Genomic DNA, 25,869 nt, shown 5'->3' with positions numbered 1-25,869 from the left:
TATTTCATACATCTACTTCACAAGGGTTGTATCCAACATATTATACAACCCTATGCTTTACATCTCTATTTTGGACCACAAACTAAGCTACCTCACTATACAATTGTTGGTGCAAAATTAGTTGGATGACTTTGCAAACAAGTCAATGCACACCCAATAGTTAGATATTGAGCACCACAGGAGTCTTAGTCCCTGGGGGTTACCAGTTCTAATTAGTTAAAAGCTTGCTAACGTACTTTGTTATAGCTTTAGTTAATTGAACTACAATGTCTAATAAATTCATGCGATAGGTATTAAATAAGACAACAACGCAATAATTAATCTATTAATTAAAGGTGAATATTCTTACTCATATCACAAACTTCTAAAAAGATTCTTTATAAAATACATGAAGATAAACCAGGCTGGACAATTAAAGGAAAAACACGAAGATGGATACCTCCATGAATTCTGGCTAAAACTGGAGATGAACAAATATATCACTTAGTACATGTTCTAGATCTAGGATAAGAACTAAACTATAATATACCAAGGATGTCTTGGCCTAGTGGTTAAGATTGAGGTATTGTGAACGATAGGTCACAGGTTCGAATCCCCCCTCCCCTTCTTTGTACTTTGTACCGCCTTCGTGGCTCATATGGATAAAAAATAAAGAACTAAACTATAACCCCATAAGGGGGTTGACTAATCTAGGTTAAAGCTACAAGGAAGTAAATTGCATGTTGTTATGTGTTGTGTTTGTTGTTGTTCAATTGATCCTTCTTCTTGTATTTATACTTCACCACTGCGCGTAACTTCCTTGCCTCTTTGGAGGGAAACGATTTGAATCATTTATGATTCAAATCACAACTGCTCTCTTCTGGCGCTAAAGTGATCATGTCTCACTACCCACGTAATCTTGCATGCTTCCTCATTAGGTTTACAGTTATCCACGTCCTTGTACACGCTTTGACGTCATGTGACTTATATCTCCTGAACATTCTTGGCCTTCATAGGCGTTCTTTTATGGGCTTCTAGTAGTTGACTTTCCTTGACTCTTCATCATGGACTTCTTAGTATAATTGGGCCTTCACATAAACGTAAACATTAAACCCTTTAGGGTTTAAGCCTTAATATAATGTATCATAATAAATGCTAACCATCTCATAAGAATGATAGTAACAATAACATATGACAAGATAGATAACAGAACATACAAACCAAGAACATAATTTTGTCCAACAATTTTCAACCATCATTTTCACTTCAGCTCGGCTTATACATTCCATTGTCGGGAGTCGAAAGGGTCATTATCCCAAAAGCATTTTAATTCTTTGTCCCACCAAATAACTCAACGACTTCATCGACACACACACACACACAGTTTCTCTTTCTCCACAAACTTCGCGGGATTTCCATCACCGTCTCCCATCTCCAACACGACAATAAAACCCAAAATCCCCACTCTTCCTGCTACAACAGAAACATTCTCAAAACCCAAAATATGAGAGAGGAAGAAGAAGTAGTACTGCTTACAAATAGCAACAAACACAATGAACACCCAGAACAAGGCAGTAGCAGTAGTAGCAACAACTTCGCCAATTATGTGATGGATATTTACCCTTTGAGTCGTTACTATTTCGGTTCTAAAGATACTCTTTCTTCCAAAGATGAGACGTTATCTGAATCCCGTCTTCGCTTCAAATCTAAGTACTACTCTTATTTTCTCTCTCCTTCATGCTTGAATTCAATTGAATTGCTACTGTTGATTATTTCATAATCTTTTTGGGTGGTGTTTTTTTTTTGTCCTAGTTATGAAGCTCGTGGATTAAGGACTTGCGTTCAAGCTGTAATTTTGGTAATATTCCCACCTTTTTGTTTGCTGTTTATTTCATCTTGTTTATATCTAAAATTGGGTACTGAAATTGTTCCTGTTACTTGTTATCTTTGTTTTAAGACCTTTTGTACTGATACCCATGTTGATTTCTTCGAACCTCGAGCTTTGTTACCTATGAGATCGGAGGTTTTCCGGTTTTCGAAACCTTTATGTTTGTGGAACCCCATCTGTATGACCGTATGTCGAAACGTCTTGGGTAGACTGGGTTCACAATAATTTATTATGCACACAAGCTCATTTTATCGCACAAAAACTGGCTATTTAAGAAAAAACCCGACTATATCATACGAAAATTGACTATATCATACCAAAATTGACTATATAAAAAGTAATTATGTCATATAAAAACTGACTATGTCAAACAAAAATGCACTATATCGAATGAAAAATGATTATATCATATGGTTTTCGGTGTACAATAAGTTATTGTGAACCTGTTTCATTCAAGTTTTCTTTGCTAGTATGTGTGCTAATGAAGCTCAGAAATGGCTGGACCTCGCTTTCCATGTTTCGAAGTTGTTTCCGTGTTGAATATTTCTGTTTCTCGTGAATGTATTTGACAAGTGAAGATGAGTACTGACTACTGAATGCTATTGAGCATAGTAGTTGTTCTATACACATCATTTCAATGTTCGCAATTTGCTGTTTTCTGGGAAATTTGGTTTGGGATTAGTTGTCGTTTTGTTGAATGTTGGAATTGTAACTTTTTAGGAAATTCCAATGCCAAGGAAGTCTTGTTTTTAGTGAAATTGCCACTTACCTAGGGAGCCTACGTAATTTATTTTCTCCATTTTGTGAGAAGTAGAAACTTCCTGTGAATTGTCACTTCCTATGTTTATGTCAATTATCAACCGAACAACTATGAAGTTTTCCACTTCTCATATGTTTTAAGTAACACTTAGTCTAGCTATATTTACATATAAATCTATGTTTGTTAAGATTCTGATGAATGGAGACGAGTAGTTCTGGACTCATTGTAATTTTGTAGTGCTTACCAGCTACTACTACAGGGATTGTATTTAAAGATTCTAGTGTCAGATTGTCTTAGACTGGCCTCTTTTGGTTAATTTGCTATGGCGGTTTGTGCTAAGTGTCAATTACTGTAGAATGACCCTTTAAGTAAGGTAGTGTTCGAGATAGTACCATGGGTACTTCACTTGTTACCTGTTCCGTGTACCTGATTTGTCCCTGTGCTGGGGATGATAACGGTACTTTACTTAATAACGTGCTGTAACCGTTGTGTAAGAATTAATAGATTTGCCGTATTCGGTCCCCATCCCCATTTTTGCCCCCATACCCAGCTAGCTGTTCAGCAAGGATGGCTAACCTTTTGGCTTGTCATAAACTCAGTTTTTAACTTTTTTTTTTTCTTTTTCACAAGCACTAAGCATCCATTGGTGGAATTTATTTAAGTTGCTTGCTTTTGTCAAAATACAAAATGTGTTGCTCCGTTGATAGAGTTTATTCTATTCAGGTTGAGTTGTTTAAGCATCCACATCTCTTATTGCTACAAGTGAGGAATCGTACTTTTAACCTTCCTGGAGGTCGTTTAAGGGAGGGTGAATCAGGTAAACCTTGTGATACTAAACGAATTTTCATGCTGAAGAGGGGTGTACAATTGTTAAAACTGCTATTGCTTTAGATATTGAAGGTTTGCGACGCAAGCTTTCAAGGAAGCTATCTCTTGATGAAGGCAGTGATGAAAGAGAATGGGAGGTAATTAAATGGTTGATTACTCTTGATATTGGAGTTTACAACCTCTAGAAATTTTGATTGTTTGATACAATTGCAACTTTAATTAGTTGAATTGCTAAATTTAGGTGGGGGATTGCCTTGGAATGTGGTGGAGGCCAGATTTTGAGACCTTGTTCTATCCATATCTGCCGCCTAATATTAAGAAGCCCAAGGTGTGTATTGACTCATATCAATCAGTAAATTCTTTTAAAGAAATTGTGTCTGGTAAACTAAACTGATCTGAATTGACTATCGTGTATTTAGGAGTGTGCCAAGCTCTTTTTGGTGAAATTACCCGTAAGTCGCAGATTCATTGTGCCAAAGAACTTGAAACTGCTCGCTGTTCCATTGTGCCAGGTTCATGACAACCACAAGGTATATACATTGTTACAGTTTAGCATGCGATTTAGCTTTTTGTGAGGATTTGGCATTGGGTTGTATGCTATATTGCTGACTGCCGTTAAGAACTTAAAACTTCATTTGTGTCTTAATCAATTAATCTAGTCCTTTCAGCTTCCTTTTCCTTTTTTTTTTCCTCTTCCCAGCCTTTGTTATCGTTATTGTCATTGTCACTGTCATCTTTGGTTTGGAGTATTTTCCTCTGGAAACTGCAGACTTTGCAATGCTCGCACCCCCCTGCTGCATGAGGAGGATATTCCAAATCCTTTGTTATACCCTGTGTTCTGACTTCTGATGGCTTTTGATGTCCGAAGAGCCTTTTAGTTGGGGTACAGAAAAGTTGCAGTTCATACTTTACCGTATGCTGTCTTTTCGGTTACTAGAGAATTGGAATATCTGTTTGTTGCAGATAAAGTGAAAGCTTAAACTGAAACACCAGTTCTAAGTTAAGTATCATGGAATTTCACCGTCTTACGAATTACTATGATGCAATTGGCCCAGTGGTTTTTACTTGCATGAAATTGCATCCTTGTTTCATATCTTCTAATTCTTACACTCCAAATGGTATACACAGTAGTTCCTCTAATGCATTGGATAGAGACACTAAGAAATCTGCTAGAATGTGGTAATAGACTTGTCACATTGGTCAGTCAGGTCGATTAAATTCAGGTTTGTTACCCAGTTTTTGGTTTTAGGTAAAATATTGTGTTCAAAATGTTACATGTATAGTTTGGAATTCCAGGTTGGGTAAAATTTTGGCTGCTTTAGGTGTCAAACTATTATTTCACATAAATACTATGTGCAAATTATCTGCTTCTTTTCACTATCTTCATTTGCTGGTTCTGATTTATAGAGTCCCTCTCATCGATGTTGCCTTTCTTCGATTAAAGGCCAAATATTTTTGTGTACAAAGAGTCATGATCCCATCATTTTCCCTTATGTAATCAAATTTTCATCCGAGGATGTGATGTTATGTTGTATTGTTTAATATTCAATCAAAGATTGACAATTCTAATTGATCTTTGTAGACATACGGACCAATTATAGCAGGGATTCCGCAGCTACTATCGAAATATTCCTTCAACATGCTCGAGACGTAGAGCTGGAGCTTTTCATGGAAGCAATGTAAGGCAATATAGTGTTGTGAGGTGTGACAGAAGTTGTGGCAGAGGGATCTTAGTTCTGGATAGAGCCTTGAACAAACTAGTGGCACCTGCTTTGTATAGTGTGCTTTCATTAATTTCATAGCTGAGTTTGTTGTGGTTGTACGTGTAATCTGTACATGTATTTTGTGATCTGTAGTGTGATATGAGAGTCGATGTAGGTTAGTAATCAGTTATAAAATGCAGTAGATCTTTCTCCAATTATTTCGTCATGTATAATTATAATATGTAGATCTTTCTGAATCAGGCCCTCTTCTCTTTGACTTGAATACTGCTTTATGTAAATATGTCTTGATCAATAATTGTCCGTTTTTATCGTGAACAGAGATCTGTGTTAAGCAGTATAAATTGTAAATAGTATTAGAATAACAATAGAAAATAGCTTGAATTATGTTTTAATTTATGAAATTTCCCTTTTTAATCAATAAAATTACAGTTTTTTCACCATATATCCTGACCATTTCTTTATTTGCACCATATACCCTTTCAACTTTTGAAATTCACCATATACCCTTCGCTTTTCGAAAAATACACCAAACTACCTTTTGACTAACGGTGTTAAACGTTCGTGAGTCATTAACCCCTAATCCCCTCCGATCCTAATTAATTAACCTAAACCTAAGTTAAATCCTAACTCTAATCCTAATCTGATATGTTAACCCAAAACCTAATCCTAACAACCCTTCCCTTACCCCTTACCCCTATTACCCCCACCACCCCCTCACCACCACCACCCCAAAGCCCCCCTCCTCTTCCCTCGCTGAACCTCCCCTTCCCCCGTTGATCCCCCTCCCCTTCCCCTGTTGCCGTCGAACTCCCTCCCCTGCTGCCGTCGAACTTTCTCCCCTGCTGCCGTCGAACTCTCTCCCCCTTCCCCCGCTGACCTCCCAAACCCTAACCCATGCGGTGCTTGCTTCCAGACTACCACATACTTCACGACGCCTTCACTGGTTCACGACAGCAGGGGAAGGGGGAGGGAGCTCGACGACAACAGGGAAGGGGAAGGGGTTTATGACATCAAGGGAAGGGGGAGGGAGTTCGACGGCAGAAGGGGAAGGGGAGGGGGTTCGCGACAGAAGGGGAAGGGGAGGGGGTTCACGACAGTAGGGGAAGGGGGAGGGAGTTCGACGGCAACAGGGGAGGGGGTTTGCAACAGTAGGGGAAGGGGTAGGGAGTTCGATAGCAGCAGTGGAGGGGGGGGGGGGTTAGCGGGTAAAGGGGAAGGGGTTTCGGGAGTGGTGGTGGTGAGGGGGTGGTTGGGCAGTGGGGATAAGGGGTAAGGGGGGAGGGGTGTGGGTAGGAATGGCAACGGGTCGGACTTGGACCGGATCATGCATAAATCCGACTCCGACCCTACAGGAAGTCGGATTTTAAATATGAGCCCGACTCCGACTCTGACATCCGACTCTGAAAATCCGAATCCGACCCGACTTAAAATCCGAACATCCGATTTTGTTGTTGCTGGCCGTCGGTTTATTCAGATATCTTGGGCATCGGTGGCGGTGGTGGTTTGTTCGACGACATGGGGTTAGAGTTTGCCGATGGGTTGCATAGTGGCAGATCTACGATTTCGAGTTAGGGGTAGCATAGTATTGCACTATTATCGAATACCAACTGAAACTTTAAAACTCAAAAAGTAACATTAATCTAAGTATAACCTAATATTACTTTAATCAATTAAATTATAGTTGGCATCAAATTCTCATATTTTAGTACAGATATAATATTGAATACCTAATCTTTCTCAAGTAACCGTTTTGAGATGAAGTAATATACATTGAGACAAATTGAATAATTAACACCCAATAATTAGACTTTTTTTTTAAAGTAACACATGACTATATAGCTATGTTTTTATTAACTTATAAATCACCTAATATGATTAGGGTTTGTCTTATTCTCCTTAAATTTGTTTATTTTCAGAAAGTTAAGAAAATTAGAAAAGTTCATAAAAAATAAGAAAGGTTCAGATTAGTTTAGAAAAAAAAAGAGAAAATCTCTGAAAAAATAATATAATACTCCTAATATAACAAAAAATAAGGTGAAGGGTTCATATCTTTAATGTTGGGAAATTTTTGCATAAAAGAACTTTTACTTGTTAAGAGCAAATAAAATATAAGAAAAAAAAGTAAATTTTATTCTTCTTTAAACCTGTGCATCACATATTTCAAAGATAATTATTAACAAACAACTCTACAATACAAGTAGTACTTAAGGAAAGAAAAAAAACACAATTAAGTAATAAAAAGTTGAGCTGTGGACTTTCGAACACGGGGCTCTCCACATTTACTATGAACTTTTTCAACTTTCAAATTAACCAACAGCGCTATACTATTTATATGTCAAGCAGTGCAAAAGCAAAGATAATAAATCTTTTTTTTGAAAAAATTCAGGGGTAGCACATGCTACCCTTGTTACTTAGTGGTTCCGCCACTGGGTTGCGGGTTACGATACCTTCTTGGTGCTTGGGCTTTTTGTCTACCCCTGCTTTCCTACAGGTAGATCTATACATGCCATGGTGAAGCTTCCCCGTCCTTGTTTTTTCTTGTCCGTGATTCGGACTTGCTCTTATGGAAGATTTGAGAGCCTTTTATGCTTCATTGGTGTTTGTCTTGCCCACCCTTGACGCCAAATAAGGTTGGAGTTAATATTAAACTTGAGTAGTAAAACAAGGAATATCTAAGGATCTTTCCTAATACCTCTATTTTTGTCTTTTACGAGGTGTAATATACTACTCCTATCTCAAAGTGGAAAGTATACGTAGTAGTTGTGTAGACTGTAGACTATAGATATTCATTTTGCTCAGTTTCTCTAAAATTGGAGTGATAGAATAATGGCATCGCTTCTTACTTTATATTTTTGAATTTTAGGGATCAAAATTCATAAAATTCATTTAGAAATTTCTCCTAATCTCCCTCTACGGTTTACCTTTTTGTAGGAGATTTATCGCTCTATTATAGTGTGTTTTTGTTTTTTTTTATTATTATTGTTCAAGCTGGAACAAATCCACCAATACTGCGAGGATATTATCACCATTTATCAATCCAAAAGAGAGAGGTAGGAAAAAAAAACCCATTATACACTACAGTCACAAGATCAATGCATAAAATATGACTTAACAATGCATGTATCAACTTAGGTAATGTTTGGAAACTTGTATTTCATTTCAAATAATGGAATTGAAATCTGGAATTTAAAGTTTGTATTTCAATTCCTAATCACTATTTCATAAAGGGGGTTTGATAGAGGAGAGAAAAATAGAGGTTTAATGGAGGAGAGAGAAAAGTGTGGGTTTACTAAAGGAGAGAGAAATAAATATTAGAAAGAGAATGAGTGAAGTTGGGATGTAGATACTCATGGAGTTGGGATATGTATGAGGAGAGAATTTCAAATGACAAGGTAATAGCTTGAATTTTAAATTCTACTAATACAAGCTTTTGATAAGAATTTGGACAAATTCCATGATTTCAAATTCTATGCCATCCAAACAATAGATTTCATCCAAATCCAGAATTTGAAATGAAATCTTGCTATCCAAACATAGCATTAAAGCATTTATAGGTAATTCAGATTCCACATAGCAACATGCTGCTCGTTTATAACTCTTTCAGCACATAAAGTCACTTCCATTGCATTTTAGGGGTCGTTTGGTTCAAAATAAGGAATGGAAAGGGAATGGAATGGGATGAAAGGATGGAATGGAAATGGAATGTGTTACTTTAGACACTTGTTTGTTTTGATGTAGGAATGGAATCATTGGCCTAATGACTCCCTTACTTTTTGTTTCCTGTGGTGTGAGGAGGGTTTCAAGATGGGGGAATCAAAATTGGGCTAGTAAGGGAATGAAAAAAATGGATAACCCAACCAAACATAAAATAAGGGAGTGTGTTACCTCAATCCGTTTTCAAGCCTAAAATATTTCCAACCAAACGGACCCTTAGTGTGTTGTACATTACTTTGCTACAGTATAAGAGTCTAACAACACCTAGATTGAGCCCCCACTTCAACAATTCAAAGTGGCTCATTTCATGTTTATGCTTCTTACTTACTGTAGAGTTCCAATCTCACTGCAGCTAAATCCCTCAAGTTAGTATGATTCAACTTGCCAGGCACAAACAATGCTTTAAGGTTGTTTCTCCCCCACTCACCCTGCCCCCTTTTCTTCTTCTCTTCGTTCAATAACCTAAATCCATTTTTCTTAGAGAAGTGTGACTCACAAGAGTAATTATCTTCTACCAGTTGCAGCCAATGATGAACTTATAATGAACTTACAAGAGAATAAGCAACTTACACTTTACACAAACAATAATGCAGGAGCTACAATAAAATTAAGACAAGCCAAACGTTGTATTTGCCTGCTCACCAAATTAATCGATGTCGATATTGTAGTGCTGCCCAAGACTAAATATAGAATCAATCGAGTTACGACTCATCATCTTCCCAATGATACAGCAGGTGCTGGAGCACTTCAAACAACAGCCTTTCCTCGTCACTTGTTTTCCTCATCTGTTCAGGTGATTCTACTTTGCTGTTACACATTAGGCATGTACCATTAACCATGACTCCCCTTTTCTGAAGATTATCACAGGTTGTAAGAGTCATATGATGTTCATAATTTTTCCGATCACCAGATCAAACAGTAACAGAAAGATTGTCAATAAAATGATCGATCAGCTTCTTTCAAACAAAATATTAACAGCAACCATATAAACTAATAGCTACACCGGGAAGGGACAGACCACAGATTAGTTGGTTAAGACACTGCAAACTGATGAGTTAAAACTTAAAAGAGATGATCAATCAGAAACTCAATATAATATGGGTTTGTTCTCAGTTAGGAGTTAGGACATCACTGTGGATAGAGCCATTGTTTAAGGTTGTAAACATGACACGATGAGGGAAATAGCCAGATGGATTTGTCAAGAAGATAGAAACTGAAATCGACAACACATTGAAAAGACGCTTCATCAGCTTTTTCTATGATAGAAACAAAACATCATATATTATCAGCACACATTCAACTTAATACAATGAAGAAACAAACAGCCCAAGGGCCAGAAATACGAGTCATAAAATAAGATGGTTATCAGGGACTTGAGATGAAGTAGACAAAGAAACTAAAAGCAAAATCTCAAGCCAAAGTACAAGTAATCTAATGTGTGACTCGTATCGTTTTAGACATTACAAACAACACGGAGGAACATCTCAACTATACTGAGATCTTGCATATTTCTAAAATTTAGTCATAATTACCCTGTTGATTTTATTCAACTCATTTGATGAACTTCCTTAGCTGGTCTTTTGCCGAGTCACTTAAGTTATCAGAAGACAAGAGGCCAATAAATAACGAGAAAGTATCAGCTTCAGCTTCATATCCCTTGCTAACCATAAGGTCAGAGTAGTAGAATGCATTTGATAAGTCATTGTTGACAATATATCCTCTGATAATTGTATTATAAATACGATCATCAGGATAACAACCATTTTCCTCCATTATTGTCAACAATTCAACAGCTTCATTCATGAGCCTTTTCTTGCAAAAACCTTTGATCAATATGTTGTACGTTTTAACATCAGGTTGTAGGCCCTTCAATACAAGATCTGAGAAGAATTTTGCAGCATCTTCAAGTTTCCCAGCCTCACACAAGCTGTCCATTAGGATATTGTATATGACAATATCAGGCTCAACACCATTATATTCCATATCTTCAAGTAATGCTATTGCCTCATCAAGTAGTGCATTTTTGCATAAGCTGTCAAGCAATGAAGCATATGTAACAATATCAGGAGTAACTCCATGAACTTGCATATCCTTGAATAATTTACGCGCAAGTGGGAGTTGATTAACTTTGCATAGTCCATCAATGAGAGTATTATAGGTAACAACATCAGGTGTCATTATTCCTTTTTGAAGTATTTCTTGGAATAAGTAGAGTGCCTTGTCAATCTTTCTAGCCTTGCAATATCCATTAATGAATGTGGTGATACTTATAAGATTGGGCTCACAGCCATTCTTGGACATCAAATCAAGTAGCTTTTCTGCATCCTCCATTTGTCCACGCAAACAATATCCATCGAGTAAAGCATTGTAAGTTATGACATTTGGAATCTCACCTCTCTCAATCATGTAGTCTAGAATAGCTTGTGCTTCATCAACATTCCCGTCTTTGCAAAACATGTCAACAAGTATGTTGAAGGTGGTAACATTTGGTGTTATGTTACACTCCAACATCTCCGCTAAAACATCTTTAGCCTCGACCTTGGAGCCGGAGTTGTAGAGACCTCTAATCAAGGAGTTATAAGTGATAACGTCAGGTACAATGCCCTCACTTTTCATGGCGGTGAACAGGTTGAGGGCCTCTTTTAACAACCTATCCTTACAAAGACTATCAATAATGGTGTTATATATGACAAGACCAGGCTGACAAGGACTAGATTGCATCTTCCTGAGCAAGTGGAGGGCAGCAGTATTGTCACCAATCCGACAAAGGCCTTTGAAAATAGCACCATAGGTAATAATGTCGGGTTGGAAACCTAGCTTAACAATTTGATGGAGCAATTGAAGAGCTTGAGGAAGCTTATCACAGTGGATAAAGCCATTGATTAAGGTATTAAAGATAACACAATCACCATCAAAGGGGTAACCAAGCTTAAGTCTTTTGGCGAGAAGAGAGAAGCCAAAATCAACACGGCCCAAATGACAGTAACAATTGGCGAGAATACCAATAGAGTGCCTATCGGGTCGAATACCTGACAATTCAAGGTTTCTAAATAGAGAGATAAGGGTGGAGTGAGGGTGAAGGGCTTTCAATTTGGAAATGGCAGTGAAGAGCTGATTGAAATCTATAACAGAAGGAAGAGGGCGCAATGAAGTCATTTGATGAAAGAGAGAAAGGGGAAAATTGAGATTTGAAAACCCTAATTTGCAGTGTTCTTTAACTGATTGAAGAAACAACTTACGATGTTCATGAGTTGCAATGGAGTAATAATTGCGTGAATGAAATTGAAAATGAAAATGAAAAGCAGAAAAGAAAGGGGAAAGGGAATAAGAAGAAGAAGAAGAGAGAGAGCAAGGAAGAAAGCTATTACCAATTAATGGACGACTCAGCCTCATTGTCGTCGTCTTCGCCACAAATGAAATGCAGTACTGAAACTCAACAATGAGAGTGGAGAAGTGGAGTCTGGAGATCGCAACATAAAGTGAGGAAAGAGAGAATACATTGTGCGTGACTCAACCTCCTAAAAAAAAAATCCTAATGCAAGAGAGTGGGATAGTGTTAGTGTATTGAAGAGAGAGAAAATATAATTTGCTTTATATCCTAAAAATTAGTGTTGTGTTACTCAAGAGAGATAAATTATAAATATTTAGATTTATTGTTCGAAACTATTTTTCACTTGCAAGTTTTTGCGAGAAACTATTTTTCACTTGCAAGTTTTTGCGAGAAACTATTTTTCACTTTCAAGTTTTTGCGAGAAACTATTTTATAAAAAATAATGTTGTCCTAAATTACATTACTATTACCATTTTATTGTTGACAGCTAACTTATGCCGGTTTTCGACGGTGACTTTTGTTTTTTTCGGTTTTTAATTTTCACATTATATCACTTGATCTCTTCATTTTTTTTTTAAATTTTCCCCACCATAATTTCTCATTTCCCTGTGTGGGCGCGCTCTCTTTATCATATCTCTGTGACACTTGTACCACCAATCTACCATTAACTTCCTCTTCTACTTCAACTAAAATTGAAACAATCACCCTCTCCATATCGTCGAATCTCAAGCAATTTCCACAAGGGTAATTTTGTTTTTCTCATAATTTGTAACTGAAAAAACAAAAGTTAGCGCCGGAAACCAAAATAAGATAATGTTGCTTTATCTCCTAAAAAGTAGTGCTATGGTACTCAAGATAGAGAAAAATTATAAATTTTCTCAACAATTTATTAATTAAGATAGAGAGAAAAATATAGAGAAAGGGGGAGAAATTTTTTTTTTAACGGGAATAGGAAGAAAAAATATATAGAATTGCTGGAAAATTAATAGTTTTAAATGAAGTCGAGAAATCGGGTATTCCGAAATTTCAAAAGTTTGTTTAGGAGAAGTTCAATAGGATTAAAAACTAGGATTTTTATTATTGTTTATTATTATTATTAGTTTGTGGATGATACTAGCTCTTGCCTGGCCTCTTTGTTCTCTTCGTTCATATACATATTTTTTTTTCTTATTTCTTTCCTCTAATCTTTAAGTTTTCCCTTTTTCGCTCTCTAAAACAAAGTTTTCATTTTGATGTTTAGGCGGTAATACTCCCTCCGTTTCCTAAAGATCTTCCCACTTACTGTTCCTACATATACTAAGGAAAATCAAGTTGTGTGGGGCATGGTGTGAGTAAAGTAGGAGAGAGAAAGGGGTTAAGATAAATAAACAAATAAAAAGGGGTTAAAGTAGGAGAGAGAAAGGGAGTAAAATTGAATTAATAATGTAATGGTGGACCATATGATAGTGACATGAGAGGCTAAATAGGGAAATTTGTTTTGCCAAATAAGGAATAAAGCAAAAGAGGGAAGATCTTTTGGAAACACCCTTAAACGGAAAGAGGGAAAATCTTTAGGAAACGGAGGGAGTATTATTTAAACATCATCTCTTCTTCATTTTCTAGAAGTTTTTATGATTTAACTTTGTTTGTAACTAGAATCATTTAGCTGTAAATTTATTATATATATAATTTTTTTATTATATTTAGATTATTGTTTGTATCTTAAGTAATGGACAAAATTGTAATACTTCCTCCGTTCCGTTTTAAATGAAACGTTTGCTTTTTCACGCAACCCAACGCGCTTCTTTAGTCATTAATATCTATAGTTATGTACACGTAAAAAATATAAAAAAGTTATAATTTGATAGTATGCATCGAGACGAATCTAACAAGATCCCACTTGACTATGTTTTTCTTTATATAATAGCGATAAATTGGAGTCAAAATTGATCAATGAATAGTGTCATTTCATCCAATGTTTCATTTACAATAGAACGGAGGAAGTATACAACTTTTATATGAATTCAATTTTTCCACATTAATTTTAATTTGATTATTTGTGATTATTGTACCCATTTTCGTTGAGCTTTCAATCGTGGGAAATTAAATATACAAAAGTTATAACGTCAAGATCAATATTACAAAAAGTGGTTTCATCAAATAATATATGATTTGATACTACATGGTTATGATTCAATTACCCTAAATTGGTACCAAGCACAAGTGGGTTTGGTACCAAAGCGTGATAATAATGAGATTGGTACTAATTGTCTTAAGTATGGTACCAATAGAATATTAGATTGGTGCCAAATGATTTATCTTATTATTTTACCGGGAGGTCGATAACAACTCAGTAACAACGTGCATTGGTACCAATTAGAAGGATATCGTGCCACCTCTCAATGTTTCCTTGAAGGACCAGGGCAGTGGCTTCACTACCAGTGTCTCCCATTTATTGATGCTTTCAAATCATAAGATAGATAGGTTATGAAATTGTTGTTCTAAATGTCAACTATCTTCCGTGCCTCACCACACGTTTAAGTTTCTGAATTTGCCTCTGCTTTGAGTCCAAGAACTCCTTGTTTGTTACAATTCACATTGTATTTTCATCATCTTTTTGGAAACATACATATCCAGTACATTGTAAATCTAGCAACAAGCACTACTACATCAAATAAGACAATTTTATATTAGTCGATATTTAAACTTTTAGTTGTATGCAAATCACGTCATGTTTAGTTAAAAAGGACGTTTCATATCAGTATAAATTCTTATAAATTTCCTCAAAAGATGAGTTAGACATTTAAAAAAACGATTAGATCAGATCAATGTCTTTCTATAACTATATTAGATCAATGGATTAATATAACTATACTAGTCATTAAGTTATATGCATCTGAAAACTAAAAACATATAGTTGTCGTAAAATAAATTGATATTGGATTAGATCAAGGTATCTAGTAAATCGACAAGTTAAATTAAGATAATAATACTACCTTTAAGTTAATCGTTAACAAGTTATATCCAATTTGAAACTTATAAATCTCAGCCAAGCAAAAAAAAATTGATATTAAATTAGATGAATGTATCAATGTTAGTCGGTAAAGTAATTGAAAATAATTGTGTTTCATTAAAAGTAAGATTAAGTTGTATCTATTTTGATTTTAAAACATAATATATTGGAGTGAAACAAATTTGTTTTAGAGTATTAAATCAATGAATCAATGTGAATCGATAAGCTAAATCAAGATAAGAATATTACATTTAAGTTGATTGTAAAGAAGTTATAATCTTTGTAGACTCATACATTTCAACCAAACTTAACATATTGATATTAGACTAAATGAATATATCAATATATCAATATATCAATACAAGCCGGTAAGATAATATATAATAACGGTGCTCCATTTTGAATTCAAAGCATAATATTCAAGTTAAAACTCTCTCTTTCTCTTCATAACATAACATTCCTCATTATTAATTAGCCTCCCTTTCTCTCTCTCTTTTCTCTAAAACACTAACCTCTCCTACCCTTCTTCATCAATTAGGGGCTGCTATGGATGATTTCATCCATGGTAAACCTCTTTTCCCCTTTTATTTTCAGTTTTTAGTTCTTTTTTTTATTTTGTTGAATAAATTAGTATCTATTTATGAGATTTCTTTAAACCCTCTTATGAGGTTTTTAGTCTCTGTTGTGGAGATCTCCTTCCCCCCTATGGGAGTCGTGAGTGTTTTTTTAGGTATGAGAAATTATTCTTATTGGTTGAAGTTCGAGACTCAACATAAAGGTATTGAAATCTCAGATACGGTTAACATTGCTCGATCAAGACTGCTCTTCCCAAACTATGTTTGAATGATAGACTTCCTCATCAATAGCTGCTTGATTCAGCAAATACAAGCGGATTGCGTTGTATTGCTCGACCTGGTTCATTATAGTTTCTTTGAAGACGAATTTGATTTAACCTTGTTTAATTGTATCTTATTTTTCCTTAATATCTATTCTAGATACTGTCTGGTCTTCAATTAATGAAAATTTTCTTTCAAAAAAAAAGAGTTAGTATCGGATTAAATTTTTTCTTTACCTCAAACTTCTTTTTTTCAGTTGCATACTTGTATGCAAGCTTGTCAAGTGTGTTTAATTTTTTTTAAAAAAATCATATAAATTGCGATTTATGGTGCGGTTTCGGTTTACAAAAATTAAAACCCAACCCAAATCGCAAAACGCGATTTTCTTGAAATCGTTACCCAAACCGTAATTTTAAAACCGCAAACCAACCCAAACCGCGAAAAAACGATTTTGGTAAGTAAGTGGATGGCAGCAGCATTGTCACCAATCTGACAAAGCCTTTGAAGATAGTTGATAAGAGGTTTTTAGTGTGTCTTTAAGGCACCAAAAATCGCTTTTCAAACAATATTTGTAAAACCTAACAAGCAATTACTAAGTAAATAGTAAGGGTAAGTCGAGGGTCGATCCATAGGGAAAATAGGATCAATTCAAGTCTATCAAGTCTAGACTACCTAATTGAAGGGTATGTGGGGGTTAGAAATAACAACTATGACTAGATAATAACAAGAACTAGCAAATAACTCGAATTAATGAATCAGATAGGAACACACTAGAGTTAAGGTTACTAGTATGAATAAGAATGGACAATGAATGTTAATGCGATTGTGAAGTAACGGAAACGATTATACAAGGTTTAGTTTTCCTCTAAAATACTCGAGTCCTCTCTCGAATGGTCCTCAAGAATAATCACTTAATTAATCAACTAAATCCTCTCTCAAATGGTCTTTAGTCAACTGATTAAGAGATTCGATAAATTCGGAAAACGCCTAATAAAGGATCCCCTTAATTTCTACCCAATATCTTGGCCTAGAAATTAAGTTGATTCTTAGGCTGATAAAAGAGTTCAAAATTCAATTCAAGAACATTTGAATTCAAAATACCAAAGTATAAATGTGATCAATATCTATCTAAGGTCTCAAAACACCAAGATCAATGCATAAACTTCTTTAAAACATCACAAATACATCAACAAAACATTTAAACCCCTAATCCATACTTTCACCCTAACCCTAGATGTGAAACTACTCACTAATCATGGATTCTAAGCAATTAAACATAAAATCTATGACTAATCTAAGGCTAAACATGATTAAGAGATAATCAAACTAATAGAAATAACAATTATGAGACTATAAGTATGAAGAACTAATAACAAGGAAGAACAAGAACAACCACGAAATGAATGAAATAAAAACTGAAACTTCAAAGTAAATTGAATGAAAAGTACCTTGAATGTTATCGGAATTACAAACTGTGATCAATTAATCTCAAATCTCGAGCAAAACTAAAGTCTCAAAACGCTCCTCTCCTTTGTTTTTTAGCCTAAAATTGTCAAAAATAAAAAAAAAAACAACATAAAACATGGGCCAGGCCGTGGCGAAATCTAGAAATTTCAGGCCCGACATGGTCCGACATTCACGGGCTCGGACCTAGCCTGCCTCGCCATTTTGCCAAGCTCACGGACCGAGCCCATGACCAGGCCCGACACGATCCCACGCCTAGGTCTAGTTGCTTCTATCAAAAAACATATCAGAAACATATACAAACTAATAAAATATATTGTGGAGTATATTTCTGCAATCGAAGCGAACCTACTTTACAAGTAGAGTTATTATAAATTCAAAGCCCTTTTTATGTTCCCAACCACCTTTTTTTACACATTTTATATTTTACTCGTTTAACTGTTTAAAGAAAATACATAAACAATATACTTGGAAATCAAAATTGATGTAATGATTATAAAATCCTTCTTCTACCCCTTACAAAAAGGATCCTCAATTTCTCCCGCCTCGCAAGAAATTTTCCTTACCTTAAAAACAAAAAAAAACATAAGCAAATATACTTGGAAGCGGCTTCCAAGGGCATCCAAAAATTTGCATCACATATGACACGAAATAGTGTTGGAACACAAGGTGACACTCAAGAAGGGGGGTTGAATTGAGTGACGAAATCTAATCGATTTTCGCAAAACTTCGGTTATGGCACAGTGCCAGACACTGTGTGAAACGCTCGTAAATTTCTGTTATGAGTTTTTGTGAAAAACTAAAACTAAAACTATATTAAATCAATACTCAAACTCAATATATAACGTGGTTCAATCTCACCTCTGAGATCTACGTCCACAAGAAACAAAAACTCTTTTATTTCTTTATATCCTAAAATATCAACCTCTATCTTGATACAATAAGAATTCCCTCACTACTAATCCTAGTAGTGACCCCCAACACTTAACCTCTAAGTGTTGACACTCTCTATAATGTTGAAATTACAGAAAGAAAACGATCCTCAATTATGTGCTTCTTAGTTAAGCAATTTCGAGGACAATTACAATCGTTGAATGGTTACTTAAACTGACTCGAATAGTGTTATACTACGTGCCTTAGGAAACTGTTTTCAGCTCTTAATATCTCCGATTATTTTTTCTGAAAACGTGAGTCATGAGAATAAATTGTAAACCCTTTTATAGACCATAGCTTGGACGAAAATCCTTCAAAACATATTTATCTTTTACTCCTTAATTTAAGAGATAAAATTTTTCTTTTTAGAAAATAAACTTTATCCTAATTTATATTTCTATACTTGGCACATAATATATCATCTAATTCAAATATATTACTCCCTCCGTCCCATAATATAAGTCCTGTTTCCTTATAAGGTGTCCCAAAATATAAGTCTTATTTCTATTTTCAATCAATAATTATGCCCAAAATACCCTCATGAAAATAGTTTAATTCCCAAAATGTCATCATAATTTCAACTTTCAATGCACCATTATTAATGACAAAATGAAATCTTTTACCCCACTGAACTCCTCTACACATTAAACCATGCAACATTAAATAATAGTTTTTATTTTTTGTCAAAAAGTCATCATAATGTAAGTATTTCTCAATAAAAATAATTTTTTTTATTCAAATAAAACAAGATTCCATTTAACCTTAATTCCCGCGTAAAAACAGAATCAGGACTTATATTATGGGACGGAGGGAGTACATTTTGCATATAGTAACTAAACTATGAATTTAATATAAACTTGGACTTCAATCTTGATTCTTCATTTCTTCAAAGTCTTCATTTATTTATTACTTTCTCAACCATCTGTCATACACACTCATATTATAAAGCATATTGTTTATCATCATCAAAATAACATTGACTTAGAATCACAACAAATAGATAAACCACATTATTATCTACGATTATCTACATTGTATTAAACTCGCAAAATGATTCAGATCATCGACCCTTTAAACCCGAGCTAAAAACCTCTAGGCAGGAGATGATAACTATAAGTTGATCAAATACAATATAAACCATAAGACATTTTTTCCCCTTTCATTAATATATAGTTGCATACTTGCATACTCGCATAATTTTTACAATATTTTCACAAATTCCAAAGCTTACAGAATAGTAAGAGAAAGAGATATCAAGGGAGACTATTTTCTAGTTCATCTTTTTACATAACAAACATAAACAAAAGCCAAACAAAAAGAAACCTCAACAAAAAATTTGTACAACAAAAAAGAAGATGGATATCCACTAGGGAGCTCGTTCTAGGCAGCAGATGGGGCGGAAACATAGTGAAGAACACCAGCCTCCGATAGCGCCGCCTTGAAAGGTTGCAACTTCCGACGATGAGCCTCAACTTCAGGCTTGTAATCAAGGGATTCATCGTTATATATGTCCAACCATTTGTTTACCAGCAATTTTATGTCTTCTCTATCCATGTTTTCTTCTTTTCCTGTATACCTCCAGGGCTTTGAACCCTGTATACATTCAAAGTATTTGTATTATTGGAAGTATATACTATCCATTCAAAAAGAATGCCCCAAGAAAAATAGAAGTTATAGATAGACAAAATGGGAATTTTACTTACGTTTGCACAATAGTGAACAACTTTGACTTCCTCTAGGCAGTGGCGGATCCAGGAATCTGAGAATAGTTGGTCACACTCTAGGTAGCACGGAAACAGATATAGGGACGGCCGGATAGGTACAGGTAGTACTGTCAGTTTCGTTGAAAACCGATGGTTAAACTGCAAACGGTTGATCAACTGAACTGAATAAATTGAACTGAATTGATCCATAACTGAAAAGTCAAAAACCAATAAGTCAATCAGAATAAAGTAAACTGCAATTAACTGAACTGAAACTTAACCGAAAACATACCAAACTGAAATTAAATGCACGAAAAACCGATTTAAACTGAACTGAACTGAACTGAAAATGAACTGAATATAACTGAAAACTGTTTCAAACTGTTTTTAACTGAACTGAATCAAACTGAATAAAACTGTTTTAACTGAACCGAATCAAACTGAATAAAACAATTTTAAACTATAAAAAACTATTACCAAAAAAACCTTATAAATTCTAGATCTACATAAACCTAATAAGACGTAGAATTATCTTATAATCCAGATGTAAAACTAAGACATATAAATACAATGTGATCTATCCTTCAATTTATACCAAGGATGTCTTGGCCTAGTGGTTAAGATTGAGGTGCTGTGAACGATAGGTCACAGGTTCGAATCCCCCCTCCCCTTCTTTGTACTTTGTACCGCCTTCGTGGCTCATATGGATCAAAAAAAAATCTATCCTTCAATTTATATAATTTTTGAATAGAAAATATTTCGTCACTTTATTTGGTCAAAGTAATTGACAAATATTATTTATCAAGACATAAATACATAATTAAGATCTCTATCATTTGTAAATACCTCATTTAAATTTGAAACCCCCAATATTCAATATTTCAATCCCCACGTGGTTGTTTTTTTATTAAGTTGTCCATTGTACGTTATTTTAAAGGTAAATCAAATGGTATTATTAAAGTTTGTATATATGACCTAAAAAGTTGAAAGAATTTGCCAAAAAGAATAAGTTTTAACATATATTAAGAAATATCTAAAGAGATCATCCTACATGTTTTTGAAACTTATACACACAAAGAAACTTATAACACACTGATATAACGGTTATAATTAGACTTTTTTCCCATTGACTTATCTTTTATGTTTTAAAATTGAGATTTGATGGAGTAATACACAAGTTGTAGGTTAAAAACTTAAAATGCCAAAATACTTATCTTTCATAAATAGCTACAAACAATGCGATATAATATAGGAATAACGAAATATTATTGATATTCAATTTAATATCTATACATAAAATTTGTTTGCTACTAACAAATCCCGACATTGATAACTAGAAAGTAGCCCAATCTTGATGCAAAAGAAAAGTTAAAATTTACAAAATACTTTAAATACTAATCCTAATGCTTCTGCTGCTTCATAGTATTAACCACCCTTTTTTCACCTACAAGAAATAAAAAATATTGTTAAGATACAAATAAAAATATAGAAGAAAGTCCTTGACAATAAAACAATCATGGAATATTTCTTGTTTCAACCACTTCTTAAGTCATTCTTACAAACAAAATTTCAATATGCAAGGAAGAAGAATCATACGACAAACACACGCATGAAATAAGAAATTAACTTCAATAACTCCACTTTTGTTCATTAGTAGAAACAAGAATCGCTTGATTATATGAAGAAATAATCTCGGCAATTAGTTCAGATTAGAGTGGTAACATTGCTAATAATTTTATGCACATAAAACAATCACCCCTATATACTAGCCTTATTTCTTTATCATTATGAGATTTCTGACTTTCAGCGATTAATTCTGAATTTTTTTTAACATATTGTAGCAAGCACCCAAAAAGATATACGGGATGATATAGAACCCCATGGTACATAATTTATAGCACATAAACTTTGGCATTGATTGCGTCAGGTTTCACTTTGTAAAAAATTATTCATCCAAGATGGATGACCACAATTAGGTATGTAACACTCAAACATAATTTCAATTCAGAATCTCAACAATTAAAGAACAAAAATAGACCTAGAAATCGTTTCCTCCTTCAGACCATCTCGTTCAACTTTCTCTCCGATCTGATGCAGCGCGAAAAATTACCTTCGATCTCGCTATACTTGAGCCGAATTTCTGCAAACCAACAGAAACGGTAACAATACAATAAATCAACCAGCAAATTCGAAACAGAGAAATTTAAAGAATGATGGTGAATAAGAGAGAGAAAGTTACCTAGAAGGTTCGTTGTCGAAGATATCATGATCTACCGGAAACTTTCGCTTTCGCTATCTGGATTCTTCTTGCCGTTATTTTTCGCCGTCTGATACTTCACCTAACTCATCGAAATGTGTATAGATAATGTGATTCCTCATTTGAATCTCTGGTAGTTTTGGTTCGAAGAAGACGAATGGTTAGGGTTTTTGTGAGAGTTGGTGTAGATTTGAATTGCAAAGAGAGACATTGAGATTAGGGTTTAGAAAGTGGCGAAATGGGGGAGGAACTGAAAAGGGGGTTGATATAGGATGGATTGTAGGGTTAGATTTTAGGATTAATCACTTAATCTCAATCGTTGGATTTTAGAATGAAGGGCTGAGATTTTTGAGTAAAGAGTCTAGAGTTCTAAAGTTACTAGGTTAGAGAGTAAAGAAATGAAGGGCTCAGATTTGATATTGGCTAATCAATGGTCTCAATTCATGATCCTTGATTTATTTTTTTGACCAATGAGCATTGAGAGTGACCAAGCACATGGATTTCAAAATATCAATGGTTGAATTTTTATATTTCTCAAATCAATGGTTAAGATTAAGTATTCTATTTTTTAATTTCTAAATTTATAATTTTAGACTTCTAATATTGATTTGTTTAGTAATTAGTAATCTACTTAAATTCCTAAACTATTATTAGACCCATCTACAATGGGTGGGTAGCTATTTAAATTGAGAATTAAATCATATTGATCTGAAACTATTATTAATATTATAAATTAACAAAAATTATAAACTTTAGAAGAATAATTAGTATTTCTAATTTTAAACAAGTTGATTCATGTAAAGATCATTATAAATGAAGTGAAACTGTTAAGGCAAAGTTGTAATAGCGTAATCCGTAACACCAATAAGATATGTATAGCAACTTAAGATACGGATAATCAAATAGAGTTGAGACTTTTTATTATTGTTATAATTGTGTAAAAACATCGATGATCGAGCCCTATCTTGTATAAAGAACCTTGTAACGTGAAGGGTGAAAGACGGTTAATCTTTTGATGGTTTTGATTAATGTCAAAGAAAATCAATCTTATGATCATTTGATTTATGTGAACCTTAACTTAACGAAAGTCAATTAATCTAATCTAATGATGCTTCGATTATTGTGAATCGTGTAATAAAATCGAGCCCTTTTTTGCAAGATAAGTAATTGTAACGTGGTTTTTCTCATATGAACCGTTTAGTAAGAGCCAAAATAGTGTACTATTATATTGAATTAGCTAAAATAGTGTACTATTATCTTAAATTAGCTTATAATCTATATTGATACATTCATTAATCTTGTTTAGTAACAACTTCTTCAGTTATCTAGGAACAAGTTAGTGAGTTACTGAGTTGGTGTATAAGTCCAAGTGAGTAACTAACTAAATGCTAAGTTAACATATACTTCGTTGTTAACAAGTTAGTATATAGTAAGTACTTGTTAACTTATTGACTTATGGTTGTTATGTTTACTATCATTTATATAAATTGTTGTTATGTTTATTACTATTATTGTACGAAATATGAACTCTCGTGATAATTACTTAAGCCTCATTTGAATCGTTGTTGTAAACACACGATTGTCATTTGCTATAGTATTATAATATATCAAGAGTCGTTGTACTAATTTATAATCAATATAGTATTCGAATGGTTTTACAATTATTTCAATACCAATGTACAATACTAAAATGATTAAACATATTGATAAAATATTTGTTTATACTTTATCATATACAGTCAGAACATAATACATATATACCGCGTTACATGTTTGTTATTGTAATTGCTATTATTAGCATTGTTGCTACTATTAATATTAATACTTCTATTGTTATTGTTATTGTTATTGTTATTGTTAGTGTCCATGTTCTTATTTGTATTGCTATTGCTATAGTCAACATTGTTACAATTACTGTTATCATTTGTATTTTTATTAGTTTTTTTGTTATCATCCATATATTTATCGCACACACACACATACACACGCACACACACATACACACGCACACACACACACACATATATATATCGATCTTAATCCTTTTAATAATATGAGTCATTTACAAAATCCATAACAAATCAAAATGAGCCGATCAGAAGTTAACCAAAGTTGAATTGGCGTTCAATAGTAAATGACCCGATGCTTCACATAGATCGAACTAAGGCCATTAATGATTCAACCCCGATACATTTGACTCAACCCAAGCGTACATGAAACCCAAATACGACATGCGCAAACCCGGTTATAAAATGTCCACTAACGATCATACCTGGAATGGATCAACTCAAATATCGTATTGTTATCTTGAATTAGCTTAGCGGCTATCGTTGGCACATTCATTATGTACAATAATAAATACTTGGATTACTTAAGTAGATGTTTTTTGTTTCAAATTCCATTATACATTGGAAGACAATCAACCTCATGATTAACCACTTACATTAAATGATTTATAAACTAATTCATCATTATCAATCATCATCTTAACCTTTGACCACAACCAATCACCAATTCATCATTGATAGTTACACATTGGAAAACTATAGAATAAGGAAGAATTTGAAATTGAATTTATCAATATCAGCCAAATATTGAACCTTTAATAAGATAATTTTACAGAATATATGGCAACTTCAAAATGCGCTTTCATAGACAAATATAGATACGTCTCTTATGTGATAAAAGTCCAAACGAGTTGGAATTTCCTACAATGAATAATGCCTCGACCCGAAGCGAGACCCGAAGTGAAAAGATGTACACAACATAACCGATATCAAGTTTCACCCGAGTCGATGCGGGTTTCCTTAAGAAATCGAAATTAACTGAATCCGAACTGAAAATAATTGTTTAACTGATAGTATTCGATAAAAAGTCAACTGTTTAAACCAAAACTGTATGGGTCAAACCAAAAGAAAACTGTAAACTGAACCGAACTTAACTGAAAATTGAATTAACTGTATGGATTGAAACTGAAACCGAAAAAGTTTGAACTGAATCAATTAAGCTGGAAAAAACGAACTGAATTAACTGAACTGAAGTAAACTGAACTGTTTGGTTTGAACCAGAACTGAACTGGTTAATTGAATTGACACCACTAGGTACAGGGATGGAAAACCTCAACATTAAAATTTTAAAAATGGGTACGACATAAATTCAGCTAAAAGAAAAAAACAACAACTTAACTTGCAACTACAGAACCAAGGCTAACACCATATGCTAGTTACAATTGCTCTAAACTTGCAATGTACACGATTCCGAGTGAAATTACTTTATCTCCACAAATAATCACATCAAACTATTAATATATCAACAAAAATCATAAAATACCCCCAATATCAGAGCATAGCTACAACATGAAAAGGCCAAAAATCATAAGAAAAGGATAGCAAACAACAAAGTATAGAATTATAAGCAAGAGACGGATCAAAAATACGACGAAAATAAGCAAGTCTGAGAT

At 34.1% G+C, this 25,869-nt stretch overlaps 2 protein-coding genes and 1 long non-coding RNA gene across 3 annotated transcripts; 1 reads left to right on the top strand and 2 right to left on the bottom strand.

Annotated features, from left to right (window-relative positions):
- Positions 1-1,278: 1,278 nt before the first annotated feature.
- On the top strand, positions 1,279-5,496 carry LOC104909067 (pre-mRNA cleavage factor Im 25 kDa subunit 1). Its single transcript, XM_010698253.3, has 7 exons — positions 1,279-1,689; positions 1,792-1,837; positions 3,351-3,444; positions 3,519-3,592; positions 3,697-3,783; positions 3,875-3,985; positions 5,038-5,496. The coding sequence occupies exons 1-7, from the start codon at positions 1,484-1,486 to the stop codon at positions 5,107-5,109; spliced, it is 690 nt and encodes a 229-aa protein (XP_010696555.1). The 5' UTR covers positions 1,279-1,483; the 3' UTR covers positions 5,110-5,496.
- Positions 5,497-9,424: 3,928 nt separating this feature from the next.
- LOC104909065 (putative pentatricopeptide repeat-containing protein At1g12700, mitochondrial) lies at positions 9,425-12,286 on the bottom strand. The gene is made up of 2 exons (XM_019247176.3): positions 10,426-12,286; positions 9,425-9,744 (listed from the first exon to the last, which is right to left on the bottom strand). Exon 1 carries the CDS (start codon positions 12,284-12,286, stop codon positions 10,445-10,447), a length of 1,842 nt encoding a protein of 613 aa, XP_019102721.2. The 3' UTR covers positions 9,425-9,744; positions 10,426-10,444.
- Positions 12,287-19,582: 7,296 nt separating this feature from the next.
- Positions 19,583-20,189, bottom strand: LOC125492322 (uncharacterized). Its single transcript, XR_007268896.2, has 2 exons — positions 20,153-20,189; positions 19,583-20,042 (listed from the first exon to the last, which is right to left on the bottom strand). It is a non-coding gene; the product is annotated as an uncharacterized LOC125492322 (long non-coding RNA).
- Positions 20,190-25,869: the final 5,680 nt, after the last annotated feature.

Source organism: Beta vulgaris, chromosome 8 (assembly GCF_026745355.1).
Source record: "Beta vulgaris subsp. vulgaris cultivar EL10 chromosome 8, EL10.2, whole genome shotgun sequence".
NCBI lineage: Eukaryota > Viridiplantae > Streptophyta > Magnoliopsida > Caryophyllales > Amaranthaceae > Beta > Beta vulgaris.
This window is presented reverse-complemented; position numbering and strand designations above follow the sequence as displayed.

Bases quoted from the DNA above. Each gene is read 5' to 3' on its own strand.
- LOC104909067 (XM_010698253.3), top strand. From the start codon at position 1,484: ATGAGAGAGGAAGAAGAAGTAGTACTGCTTACAAATAGCAACAAACAC. The intron at 1,690-1,791 runs GTACTACTCTTA...TTTTTGTCCTAG, and splicing joins CGTCTTCGCTTCAAATCTAA to TTATGAAGCTCGTGGATTAA. The intron at 3,784-3,874 runs GTGTGTATTGAC...TCGTGTATTTAG, and splicing joins CTAATATTAAGAAGCCCAAG to GAGTGTGCCAAGCTCTTTTT.
- LOC104909065 (XM_019247176.3), bottom strand. From the start codon at position 12,286: ATGAGGCTGAGTCGTCCATTAATTGGTAATAGCTTTCTTCCTTGCTCT.